The 13,488-nt window shown below is 49.7% G+C and overlaps 2 protein-coding genes across 2 annotated transcripts; both read left to right on the top strand.

The window, feature by feature from the left end:
* Positions 1 to 1,266: 1,266 nt before the first annotated feature.
* LOC129526461 (proline-rich protein 20E-like) lies at positions 1,267 to 4,339 on the top strand. Its single transcript, XM_055360637.2, has 3 exons — positions 1,267 to 1,541; positions 1,696 to 1,766; positions 2,784 to 4,339. The coding sequence occupies exons 2-3, from the start codon at positions 1,715 to 1,717 to the stop codon at positions 3,395 to 3,397; spliced, it is 666 nt and encodes a 221-aa protein (XP_055216612.2). The 5' UTR covers positions 1,267 to 1,541; positions 1,696 to 1,714; the 3' UTR covers positions 3,398 to 4,339.
* A 3,909-nt stretch (positions 4,340 to 8,248) lies between these two features.
* Positions 8,249 to 9,931, top strand: LOC129526457 (proline-rich protein 20E-like). Its single transcript, XM_055360633.2, has 2 exons — positions 8,249 to 8,300; positions 9,318 to 9,931. Exons 1-2 carry the CDS (start codon positions 8,249 to 8,251, stop codon positions 9,929 to 9,931), a joined length of 666 nt encoding a protein of 221 aa, XP_055216608.2.
* Positions 9,932 to 13,488: the final 3,557 nt, after the last annotated feature.

The following is a 13,488-nucleotide window of genomic DNA, read 5'->3' on the forward strand; positions in this document are numbered from 1 at the left end:
CTGAGGACTTCCAAACAAGCCTGGGCACATAGCGAAACCTCGCCTCTCCAAAAAATCCCAAAATTATCCCGATGTGGTGGCGCTCACCTGTAGTCCAGCTACTCCGGAGGCTGAGACAGCAGAATCACTTGAACTGATTCTCCTATCTCAGCCCCCCAAGTAGCCGCAGCGAGCCGAGATGGCACCACTGCACTCCAGCCTGGGCTACAGAGCGAGAACCCGTCTCTGTAAAAAAACGAGGATGCAAACCGACCAAATAACCCACTGTGGGATCCCCTCCAGTGTCCTGCTGTGTTTCCTGCTGTCTTCCTCCACCCGTGTGTGCACCCACAGCAATAAAAGCCAGTGGTGTGGGTCTCACACGCATCTCCAGCCCCATCGCCATCGCGCTCAGCTCCACTCTTTTTACAAAAGGCCACTTGACATCCTCCCCTGGCAGTTCAAAAGCTCCTTCAACCAGATGTGCGCAAGCCAAGCTCCGCCACTTCCCACTCAGAGCAGGTTCTCGGTCCACCTCCGCCTGAACGAACGGGCGGGCTACAAAGGCCGCAGTCTCTTCCTCAAGGGCTGTCCACACTGGGTCTCGCTTTCTCTTGGAAATTTCTCTCCCACCAGGGAACTTTCTCCTCCTCTACCTCCCTCGGTCTCAGTCTAACAGCACCCTGCGCCCAACCCCGAGGGCTGCAATAGCCTTCTTGCCTCTCCTGACTTATTCTGTGGACCCTGGGTTGGCGCTCCTTCACAGCCAGGCTGGTCGTTTCTGAAATGTTAACCCACTGCCGGACACCGTTCCACGGTTTTCCGCTGCCTTGGAACAAGACCAGCTCCTGCGCGGACCCTGCCTCCACGTCGCACCACCTCTGCGCCCGGACTTGGCCTCCCGTCCATTCCCAGAATGTGCCGGGCTCCCTTCCAGTCCGGGCCTCAGCACACTTTCTTCACTCCCCTTCCTCTCTCCCTGCCTCTCCCAGCCCGGTGCAGGTTGACTAATTTCAAATTTTATGTTCCAGATTTCAGCCCAGATATCCCCCCTTTGGATGCTTTCCTTGACCATGCTCAGATCTAAGCTAATCACATCTTCCTGTCAGCCGCTTTCAGGGCACCGCACCTCACTGTGCTGACACTCAAAGCTCATTATGCATTTTCTTCCTCAATGATTAGATTAATCAATCCACCACTGACGTCTAGAAATGGCGGCATCTCAGAAGGGCCCCATTTGACTGGCAGGGGACTGGCCCAATGCGCCTCGCAAGCCCAGCCAGGCCCACCCCAGCCGGCCCCCCTCTGACGACGCCTGTCCCTTACGCGACTGCCTTGCTGCCATATAAGAGGGACCGCGCTCGGCCTCCAGCAGTCGGCTTTCTGCTGGGCTCGGAGCCAGAACCTGCTGCGTGCTCCCTCCAGACTCCCTGGCTGCGGCTGGACTACCTCAGAGCTACAGCGGTGAGGTGAACCTGTGGACACCTCCAACTCCTCGGGCCTCTCTTCGTCGAAGAGTCTCTTAATTTTCAGATCTCCGGAGCCAGCTGTAGGAAGATCAGGTGTGTGTCTGGGAGTCCCGGAGGGGTGGATAGATCTTGGGTGGGTGCAGTTGGGGACAGAATCCTCATTCCCCCAGAAAGGCCACGGCCATCCCCCTGCCTTGTCACCTCTGTCTTCCTAAATCCGTTCTTTCTCCCTTGTTTTTCTCCCCAGCCCCTCCCGCAGATTGCTCATGGAGGAGCCAAGGCCTTCGAAGCGACTTCGCTCCACGGCCCCTAATCAAGGTACATCAAACGCCTGCCACTCTCTTTTTAATTTCGCTTGTTCCCCAATTCTTCCCCAATTGTTTGAATTCAAACTCAATCAAGCATTCTCTGTTTCACCTTCTCATAGCCTGCCTCAACCTGGGCTGCTTGTTGTAAGTCAGCTCCCAGGTTCCACATCATCTGGGAAATTCCTTTCCCTCTTTCCAACTGTAATCCCATTTCCCAAATCTGAGATTTGCTGTTGTTGTCGCTGTTTTGTTCTGTTTAGTTTGTATTACTGTTTCTCCGTAGCAGAGCGAGTCCTCACGCTACATCTTGATCTATAATAAGCCAGTACTTCCACCTTGTTCTTTCCCGGAGGAGTTGGAATTTTACGGCTATTGCCACATTGTTCTCCAAAACATTTCCCTTCATACACTGAGTGTCCTAAATCTTTTAATCTTGTCTAGTTTGACAGACGCATAACAACAAAGCATCCACTGAAAGGAAATTCTTTAACATCTTGCTTGTCTGAAACATCTTCCTTCTACCCTCCCAGATTCTTTAGTGTAACTTTGGTTGGACACGAAATTTTAGGTGGGAAATTCATTTCCCTTGAAATTTCGAAGACATTTTCTCTTACGTTCTAGACTCAACTGCTGCTTTTGAGATGTCTGATTTGTGAGACATGTGGAATCCTAGCCCTTTCCATGTGACTTTTCCTTTCTCTGTCTCCCGCTCTCTAGAATCTTTTAGAATCTTCTCTTTTCCCTCAGCACTCTGAAATTTTATGGTGAAATGTCTCAGTGACAACATACCTCTAATTCTCTTATATCTCATCCTTCTTTCCATCACTTTAGATTTTTGCTTTGTTCTGTGGGAGATCTTCTCAACTTCCTTCTCCAATTTCCATGGAGAGTTTTGTTTCTTCTCTCACAATTTTAACTTCCAAAATCCCTCTTTTCTCTGAGTATTTATTTTTAAAAGTATCCTATAACTGCTTGATGGGTAAAATTCCTTCTATCTCTCTCTGCTCACGCTCTGCTTCTCTTTTAGCCTCAGGTGGGCCTCCTCCAGAGCCAGGCTGCTGTGTTGCGGACCCTGAAGACTCCGTGGAAGCAGATGGGCCCGCACAGCCAGCCCAACCCGCAAAACCCATCGCTTACGTGACACCCTTCAGATGGCAGACCCCGGCTCGCACAGAGTCACCCCGTCCTGCAGAGAGAGGCCGGCGCCGGGGAGGAAGCCGGCGGCCAGGGCGAGGCCGTGGCAGAAGGGCTGGGCCCCGCGGGGACGCTGGCCAGAGACAGGGGGCAGAACGCTTGACGGGACCGGACGTGCACATCCAACTGGACCACCATGGAGAGCCAGGCCACCAGGGGGAACCGGAAATCACGGAGACCGCAGCCTTCTCTCTTTCTGAAACTGGTCCTCTGCCTGGAACTGTGCAGGGAGGCCCTGGCCCCGACGTGGCGCAACCTGAGCTGGGGTTTCAGGAGCCGCCCACTGCTCCTGGGCCTCAGGCTGTTGCCTGGCAACCCGTGTTGACCCTCTATCCCTGCATCGGGTTTAGGGCTCTGGGTGACTCAGCTGTTTTACAAGTCATTCAAACCCCCCACGGCACCTATGTGCAAGGGGTCCCAGTGTTCCTCACCCACATTGCATATTGACCACTGTCTGCCACCCACGTTGTTCCCAGCCTCCCTTTCTTCCACCTGGACGTTCCCCCCAGCCCCAGTTCTGCTCCACTCCTCCCCCGACTGGACCTGAAGCCTGAGCTTCCCCTGAACTTAGAGTACACAACTTACAATATGCAAGCTGCTAAACCCCCTTTCTGTACAAGGCGATTGGAATGGAACTGTCATGTACAGTGAAAGTACACGTCACGTTTTTCAGCCAAGAAAAACCCAACCCAGACAACCTGGAAGAAGTGGGATGCAGCAACGATCAGGAAGCATGGAAATTAGGAAACTGTATTCTTAAGTCCAGAGAAGTACGATTCTGGAAAAAGGATTGATGACCTAGAATGAAAATTCCAGAAGACACTCATATAGACATGTGCGGCATGCGAAAATTCAGAAGGAGCTAGAAGTTACTAAAGTTCTTGTCTAGTGCCTGGAGACGATAGAGTGGCTGAATATAAGAGCAATAAAACTCTAGACTGACACATTTTTAAGTCTCAATGTAGGTACCCTTTGGGAACCACTAAGTGAATTGGAATAGAAGGTAAAATTTCAAACCGATTGAGGACAAAGGGGATCAAAGGACATTTGATGAATCAGGCAAAAGGTGTTGGGGTGGGGGGGGTTAACGGAAACAAGGAGAGTGCGTGACTCACTGGAACCGCTAAATGAGGAATCAGTAATTTGACGGCAGTGTCCTTGGCTTCCTCCTGGCTTCAATGGGAATATTTTAAATGTTTCACCATTAACCAAGTCGTTTGCTGTAACTTTCTCATAGATGTTTAAGTTGAGTTAGTTCCCATCTTTTCAGAGTTTGATAAATGTTGCGTTACGAACTGTTGTATTTTGTATTATATTAAGTGGGCTCTTATTGGCTGGTTTTCACTCCTTTGTAAACGTCCAAATAAAATACAGACAACTTTTTACATCAAAGATTTTTCTCTCGTGTTTTCAATCCTTCTAAATAAACCTTTCTCTTCAGACTTATTTTATAGAACAGCTCTTTTACTAAAATTTCACAAATCGCAAATATAAAATGTGTTTACTAAAAGCAGAAAGGAAGGTAGAGAAAGGTCTCCAGTCTCTGTTCTCCATTCACATCGCATCTTTCCCCATAGTCACACAAGTCTACACCAACAAACGCATACATTAAGAGCATCGTTTGTGGCTCGCTTTCACAAACACCTGGCGTGCCATGTGCCGGGGTCCCGCTGAAGTGACTATAAGGTCCAGGCAGGCAACACAGGTGTGGTCAGGACCAGAGCCTCTGTGGGGTCCGTGTGTCTCCAAACTAGGAACAGGTGACTTCGTATTGCAGCATGGCATGGATCACAATGAGCACTGTGCAGTGGGAGCTGCTTCTTGGCTTGCCATTGGGGTCTGTCGTCCATAAGCCAGAAAGCCCCCTTGCAGTCATCCTACACACATGTGCCACTATCTCCTTGCTGTACATCTGTCTGGAAAGATGCACAGGTTTTACATTACGCGGGGGAGGGTCTGCTGATACGCTACTTCCAGGATATTTCTACCACCAGAATGCTTCATTAAACGTTTGTACGTGGAGTAAGACAGGGTCTCATTCAGTCATCCAGGCTGGAGTGCAGTGGTGCAATCACAGCTCACTGCAGCCTGCACCTCCTCAGCTCAGGTGACCCTCCAACATCAGGTTGCCAAGTAGCTCAGACTGCAGGCAGGCACCGAGACCCCTTGGTAATTCCTCCTGGTTTGTTGATTCATTCATTTACTTATTCATTTTGAAACAGAGTCTCACTCTTTCACCCAGGCTGGAGCGCGGTGGCTTCGGCTCACTGAGAACTCCATTCTCGGGAGTGAAGCGATTCTCATGTCTCGCCCTAATAAAAAGGGAAAAATTAGCCAGGCATGGTGGTGGGCCGCTGTAGTCCCAGCTGCTCAGGAGGCTGAGGCGGGAGAATCCTTTGAACCCAGGAGGCGGAGGTTGCAGTGAGCCCAGATTGAGCCATTGCAGTGATCCGAGATCATGCTATTGCCCTCCAGCCTGGGTGACAAGAGCAAAACTTTGTCTCATAATGGAAAAAAGAGAGAGAAAAGTCATCCCAGTAAGAAAGATCAAAGTTTGGAAGAGAAACTTCACAGAAGAATCTATGGGTTTGGTCAGTGAGCACACGCAATCCCAATAAGGATGAGAATACGCAAATAAGCGTGGAGCATCCTGTGGTGCCAGGGAGAAAGGAGCCGCCCAAAACCAAACAAAACCAAAAGCCACAGCGATGGGAGGTTGACAAAGGGACATGGAAGCCAACTAAAGGAGCTCCCGGTGGCCAAAGCTGGAAACATTGTGTAACAAAGTAATTAACTAAATAATTACTAATTAAATAGTTAAGTAAAATATTTGACAAAATAATCAGTTCAATTATTGAATAATTCATCCCCTGAAGTATTGGAGTGTAAACCAAAGTATACAATAGGTGTCCATAAGTCCATACTGATATAAATAAGTGATTAAATAAACAAACATGTGGGGAGAATGGGAAAATCCTCCACACAGGAGAACTCCGCAGAGTTTAGGTAGCTATTCCCCTGCAAGGAGATAAAGCATAACTTCCCTTTTATTTAAGTATAGGCTACAGGTAGCGACTTCCAAACAGTACAGTAGAGAAAGAGGTGGGAAAATCACTTTATGGTGGAGAAACGTAATCAACACTGCCCCAGCCAGGTGACCAGGACTAATAGCAGCAGTGATAAGCCGGCTTGATGGTGTGTACTCTAGACAGGATGGGATGGGAGTGGCACTTTCCCGCTGCAATCTTCCTTACAAAAACGTATAATTCCAGTCAGATCATAAGGAATACATCACACGAACTTCAGGAGAGGACATCCCACAATACATCTGATCAGTATGCAAAGTGTCAAGGTCATCAAAAACAAGGCAAGTGTGAGAAACCGTCGCAGCCAAGGGGAACCGTGACGAATTGTACGGTGGTACCCTGGATGGGGTCTTGGGACAGAAAAGGTATGTGAGGCGAAAACATAGCAAAACCTCACTTCAACAAAAAATACAAACCCAAAAAATAATTGGCCCGGCACGGTGGCTTGCGCCTGGGGTCCCAGCTACTCGGGAGGTTGAGCGGGAAGGATGGCTTGAGCTGAGGACTTCCAAACAAGCCTGGGCACATAGCGAAACCTCGCCTCTCCAAAAAATCCCAAAATTATCCCGATGTGGTGGCGCTCACCTGTAGTCCAGCTACTCCGGAGGCTGAGACAGCAGAATCACTTGAACTGATTCTCCTATCTCAGCCCCCCAAGTAGCCGCAGCGAGCCGAGATGGCACCACTGCACTCCAGCCTGGGCTACAGAGCGAGAACCCGTCTCTGTAAAAAAACGAGGATGCAAACCGACCAAATAACCCACTGTGGGATCCCCTCCAGTGTCCTGCTGTGTTTCCTGCTGTCTTCCTCCACCCGTGTGTGCACCCACAGCAATAAAAGCCAGTGGTGTGGGTCTCACACGCATCTCCAGCCCCATCGCCATCGCGCTCAGCTCCACTCTTTTTACAAAAGGCCACTTGACATCCTCCCCTGGCAGTTCAAAAGCTCCTTCAACCAGATGTGCGCAAGCCAAGCTCCGCCACTTCCCACTCAGAGCAGGTTCTCGGTCCACCTCCGCCTGAACGAACGGGCGGGCTACCAAGGCCGCAGTCTCTTCCTCAAGGGCTGTCCACACTGGGTCTCGCTTTCTCTTGGAAATTTCTCTCCCACCAGGGAACTTTCTCCTCCTCTACCTCCCTCGGTCTCAGTCTAACAGCACCCTGCGCCCAACCCCGAGGGCTGCAATAGCCTTCTTGCCTCTCCTGACTTATTCTGCGGACCCTGGGTTGGCGCTCCTTCACAGCCAGGCTGGTCGTTTCTGAAATGTTAACCCACTGCCGGACACCGTTCCACGGTTTTCCGCTGCCTTGGAACAAGACCAGCTCCTGCGCGGACCCTGCCTCCACCTCGCACCACCTCTGCGCCCGGACTTGGCCTCCCGTCCATTCCCAGAATGTGCCGGGCTCCCTTCCAGTCCGGGCCTCAGCACACTTTCTTCACTCCCCTTCCTCTCTCCCTGCCTCTCCCAGCCCGGTGCAGGTTGACTAATTTCAAATTTTATGTTCCAGATTTCAGCCCAGATATCCCCCCTTTGGATGCTTTCCTTGACCATGCTCAGATCTAAGCTAATCACATCTTCCTGTCAGCCGCTTTCAGGGCACCGCACCTCACTGTGCTGACACTCAAAGCTCATTATGCATTTTCTTCCTCAATGATTAGATTAATCAATCCACCATTGACGTCTAGAAATGGCGGCATCTCAGAAGGGCCCCATTTGACTGGCAGGGGACTGGCCCAATGCGCCTCGCAAGCCCAGCCAGGCCCACCCCAGCCGGCCCCCCTCTGACGACGCCTGTCCCTTACGCGACTGCCTTGCTGCCATATAAGAGGGACCGCGCTCGGCCTCCAGCAGTCGGCTTTCTGCTGGGCTCGGAGCCAGAACCTGCTGCGTGCTCCCTCCAGACTCCCTGGCTGCGGCTGGACTACCTCAGAGCTACAGCGGTGAGGTGAACCTGTGGACACCTCCAACTCCTCGGGCCTCTCTTCGTCGAAGAGTCTCTTAATTTTCAGATCTCCGGAGCCAGCTGTAGGAAGATCAGGTGTGTGTCTGGGAGTCCCGGAGGGGTGGATAGATCTTGGGTGGGTGCAGTTGGGGACAGAATCCTCATTCCCCCAGAAAGGCCACGGCCATCCCCCTGCCTTGTCACCTCTGTCTTCCTAAATCCGTTCTTTCTCCCTTGTTTTTCTCCCCAGCCCCTCCCGCAGATTGCTCATGGAGGAGCCAAGGCCTTCGAAGCGACTTCGCTCCACGGCCCCTAATCAAGGTACATCAAACGCCTGCCACTCTCTTTTTAATTTCGCTTGTTCCCCAATTCTTCCCCAATTGTTTGAATTCAAACTCAATCAAGCATTCTCTGTTTCACCTTCTCATAGCCTGCCTCAACCTGGGCTGCTTGTTGTAAGTCAGCTCCCAGGTTCCACATCATCTGGGAAATTCCTTTCCCTCTTTCCAACTGTAATCCCATTTCCCAAATCTGAGATTTGCTGTTGTTGTCGCTGTTTTGTTCTGTTTAGTTTGTATTACTGTTTCTCCGTAGCAGAGCGAGTCCTCACGCTACATCTTGATCTATAATAAGCCAGTACTTCCACCTTGTTCTTTCCCGGAGGAGTTGGAATTTTACGGCTATTGCCACATTGTTCTCCAAAACATTTCCCTTCATACACTGAGTGTCCTAAATCTTTTAATCTTGTCTAGTTTGACAGACGCATAACAACAAAGCATCCACTGAAAGGAAATTCTTTAACATCTTGCTTGTCTGAAACATCTTCCTTCTACCCTCCCAGATTCTTTAGTGTAACTTTGGTTGGACACGAAATTTTAGGTGGGAAATTCATTTCCCTTGAAATTTCGAAGACATTTTCTCTTACGTTCTAGACTCAACTGCTGCTTTTGAGATGTCTGATTTGTGAGACATGTGGAATCCTAGCCCTTTCCATGTGACTTTTCCTTTCTCTGTCTCCCGCTCTCTAGAATCTTTTAGAATCTTCTCTTTTCCCTCAGCACTCTGAAATTTTATGGTGAAATGTCTCAGTGACAACATACCTCTAATTCTCTTATATCTCATCCTTCTTTCCATCACTTTAGATTTTTGCTTTGTTCTGTGGGAGATCTTCTCAACTTCCTTCTCCAATTTCCATGGAGAGTTTTGTTTCTTCTCTCACAATTTTAACTTCCAAAATCCCTCTTTCCTCTGAGTATTTATTTTTAAAAGTATCCTATAACTGCTTGATGGGTAAAATTCCTTCTATCTCTCTCTGCTCACGCTCTGCTTCTCTTTTAGCCTCAGGTGGGCCTCCTCCAGAGCCAGGCTGCTGTGTTGCGGACCCTGAAGACTCCGTGGAAGCAGATGGGCCCGCACAGCCAGCCCAACCCGCAAAACCCATCGCTTACGTGACACCCTTCAGATGGCAGACCCCGGCTCGCACAGAGTCACCCCGTCCTGCAGAGAGAGGCCGGCGCCGGGGAGGAAGCCGGCGGCCAGGGCGAGGCCGTGGCAGAAGGGCTGGGCCCCGCGGGGACGCTGGCCAGAGACAGGGGGCAGAACGCTTGACGGGACCGGACGTGCACATCCAACTGGACCACCATGGAGAGCCAGGCCACCAGGGGGAACCGGAAATCACGGAGACCGCAGCCTTCTCTCTTTCTGAAACTGGTCCTCTGCCTGGAACTGTGCAGGGAGGCCCTGGCCCCGACGTGGCGCAACCTGAGCTGGGGTTTCAGGAGCCGCCCACTGCTCCTGGGCCTCAGGCTGTTGCCTGGCAACCCGTGTTGACCCTCTATCCCTGCATCGGGTTTAGGGCTCTGGGTGACTCAGCTGTTTTACAAGTCATTCAAACCCCCCACGGCACCTATGTGCAAGGGGTCCCAGTGTTCCTCACCCACATTGCATATTGACCACTGTCTGCCACCCACGTTGTTCCCAGCCTCCCTTTCTTCCACCTGGACGTTCCCCCCAGCCCCAGTTCTGCTCCACTCCTCCCCCGACTGGACCTGAAGCCTGAGCTTCCCCTGAACTTAGAGTACACAACTTACAATATGCAAGCTGCTAAACCCCCTTTCTGTACAAGGCGATTGGAATGGAACTGTCATGTACAGTGAAAGTACACGTCACGTTTTTCAGCCAAGAAAAACCCAACCCAGACAACCTGGAAGAAGTGGGATGCAGCAACGATCAGGAAGCATGGAAATTAGGAAACTGTATTCTTAAGTCCAGAGAAGTACGATTCTGGAAAAAGGATTGATGACCTAGAATGAAAATTCCAGAAGACACTCATATAGACATGTGCGGCATGCGAAAATTCAGAAGGAGCTAGAAGTTACTAAAGTTCTTGTCTAGTGCCTGGAGACGATAGAGTGGCTGAATATAAGAGCAATAAAACTCTAGACTGACACATTTTTAAGTCTCAATGTAGGTACCCTTTGGGAACCACTAAGTGAATTGGAATAGAAGGTAAAATTTCAAACCGATTGAGGACAAAGGGGATCAAAGGACATTTGATGAATCAGGCAAAAGGTGTTGGGGTGGGGGGGGTTAACGGAAACAAGGAGAGTGCGTGACTCACTGGAACCGCTAAATGAGGAATCAGTAATTTGACGGCAGTGTCCTTGGCTTCCTCCTGGCTTCAATGGGAATACTTTAAATGTTTCACCATTAACCAAGTCGTTTGCTGTAACTTTCTCATAGATGTTTAAGTTGAGTTAGTTCCCATCTTTTCAGAGTTTGATAAATGTTGCGTTACGAACTGTTGTATTTTGTATTATATTAAGTGGGCTCTTATTGGCTGGTTTTCACTCCTTTGTAAACGTCCAAATAAAATACAGACAACTTTTTACATCAAAGATTTTTCTCTCGTGTTTTCAATCCTTCTAAATAAACCTTTCTCTTCAGACTTATTTTATAGAACAGCTCTTTTACTAAAATTTCACAAATCGCAAATATAAAATGTGTTTACTAAAAGCAGAAAGGAAGGTAGAGAAAGGTCTCCAGTCTCTGTTCTCCATTCACATCGCATCTTTCCCCATAGTCACACAAGTCTACACCAACAAACGCATACATTAAGAGCATCGTTTGTGGCTCGCTTTCACAAACACCTGGCGTGCCATGTGCCGGGGTCCCGCTGAAGTGACTATAAGGTCCAGGCAGGCAACACAGGTGTGGTCAGGACCAGAGCCTCTGTGGGGTCCGTGCGTCTCCAAACTAGGAACAGGTGACTTCGTATTGCAGCATGGCATGGATCACAATGAGCACTGTGCAGTGGGAGCTGCTTCTTGGCTTGCCATTGGGGTCTGTCGTCCATAAGCCAGAAAGCCCCCTTGCAGTCATCCTACACACATGTGCCACTATCTCCTTGCTGTACATCTGTCTGGAAAGATGCACAGGTTTTACATTACGTGGGGGAGGGTCTGCTGATACGCTACTTCCAGGATATTTCTACCACCAGAATGCTTCATTAAACGTTTGTACGTGGAGTAAGACAGGGTCTCATTCAGTCATCCAGGCTGGAGTGCAGTGGTGCAATCACAGCTCACTGCAGCCTGCACCTCCTCAGCTCAGGTGACCCTCCAACATCAGGTTGCCAAGTAGCTCAGACTGCAGGCAGGCACCGAGACCCCTTGGTAATTCCTCCTGGTTTGTTGATTCATTCATTTACTTATTCATTTTGAAACAGAGTCTCACTCTTTCACCCAGGCTGGAGCGCGGTGGCTTCGGCTCACTGAGAACTCCATTCCCGGGAGTGAAGCGATTCTCATGTCTCGCCCTAATAAAAGGGGAAAAATTAGCCAGGCATGGTGGTGGGCCGCTGTAGTCCCAGCTGCTCAGGAGGCTGAGGCGGGAGAATCCTTTGAACCCAGGAGGCGGAGGTTGCAGTGAGCCCAGATTGAGCCATTGCAGTGATCCGAGATCATGCTATTGCCCTCCAGCCTGGGTGACAAGAGCAAAACTTTGTCTCATAATGGAAAAAAGAGAGAGAAAAGTCATCCCAGTAAGAAAGATCAAAGTTTGGAAGAGAAACTTCACAGAAGAATCTATGGGTTTGGTCAGTGAGCACACGCAATCCCAATAAGGATGAGAATACGCAAATAAGCGTGGAGCATCCTGTGGTGCCAGGGAGAAAGGAGCCGCCCAAAACCAAACAAAACCAAAAGCCACAGCGATGGGAGGTTGACAAAGGGACATGGAAGCCAACTAAAGGAGCTCCCGGTGGCCAAAGCTGGAAACATTGTGTAACAAAGTAATTAACTAAATAATTACTAATTAAATAGTTAAGTAAAATATTTGACAAAATAATCAGTTCAATTATTGAATAATTCATCCCCTGAAGTATTGGAGTGTAAACCAAAGTATACAATAGGTGTCCATAAGTCCATACTGATATAAATAAGTGATTAAATAAACAAACATGTGGGGAGAATGGGAAAATCCTCCACACAGGAGAACTCCGCAGAGTTTAGGTAGCTATTCCCCTGCAAGGAGATAAAGCATAACTTCCCTTTTATTTAAGTATAGGCTACAGGTAGCGACTTCCAAACAGTACAGTAGAGAAAGAGGTGGGAAAATCACTTTATGGTGGAGAAACGTAATCAACACTGCCCCAGCCAGGTGACCAGGACTAATAGCAGCAGTGATAAGCCGGCTTGATGGTGTGTACTCTAGACAGGATGGGATGGGAGTGGCACTTTCCCGCTGCAATCTTCCTTACAAAAACGTATAATTCCAGTCAGATCATAAGGAATACATCACACGAACTTCAGGAGAGGACATCCCACAATACATCTGATCAGTATGCAAAGTGTCAAGGTCATCAAAAACAAGGCAAGTGTGAGAAACCGTCGCAGCCAAGGGGAACCGTGACGAATTGTACGGTGGTACCCTGGATGGGGTCTTGGGACAGAAAAGGTATGTGAGGCGAAAACATAGCAAAACCTCACTTCAACAAAAAATACAAACCCAAAAAATAATTGGCCCGGCACGGTGGCTTGCGCCTGGGGTCCCAGCTACTCGGGAGGTTGAGCGGGAAGGATGGCTTGAGCTGAGGACTTCCAAACAAGCCTGGGCACATAGCGAAACCTCGCCTCTCCAAAAAATCCCAAAATTATCCCGATGTGGTGGCGCTCACCTGTAGTCCAGCTACTCTGGAGGCTGAGACAGCAGAATCACTTGAACTGATTCTCCTATCTCAGCCCCCCAAGTAGCCGCAGCGAGCCGAGATGGCACCACTGCACTCCAGCCTGGGCTACAGAGCGAGAACCCGTCTCTGTAAAAAAACGAGGATGCAAACCGACCAAATAACCCACTGTGGGATCCCCTCCAGTGTCCTGCTGTGTTTCCTGCTGTCTTCCTCCACCCGTGTGTGCACCCACAGCAATAAAAGCCAGTGGTGTGGGTCTCACACGCATCTCCAGCCCCATCGCCATCGCGCTCAGCTCCACTCTTTTTACAAAAGGCCACT

The sequence above is a fragment of the Gorilla gorilla genome, chromosome 14, assembly GCF_029281585.2.
Source record: "Gorilla gorilla gorilla isolate KB3781 chromosome 14, NHGRI_mGorGor1-v2.1_pri, whole genome shotgun sequence".
In the NCBI taxonomy this organism is placed as follows: domain Eukaryota; kingdom Metazoa; phylum Chordata; class Mammalia; order Primates; family Hominidae; genus Gorilla; species Gorilla gorilla.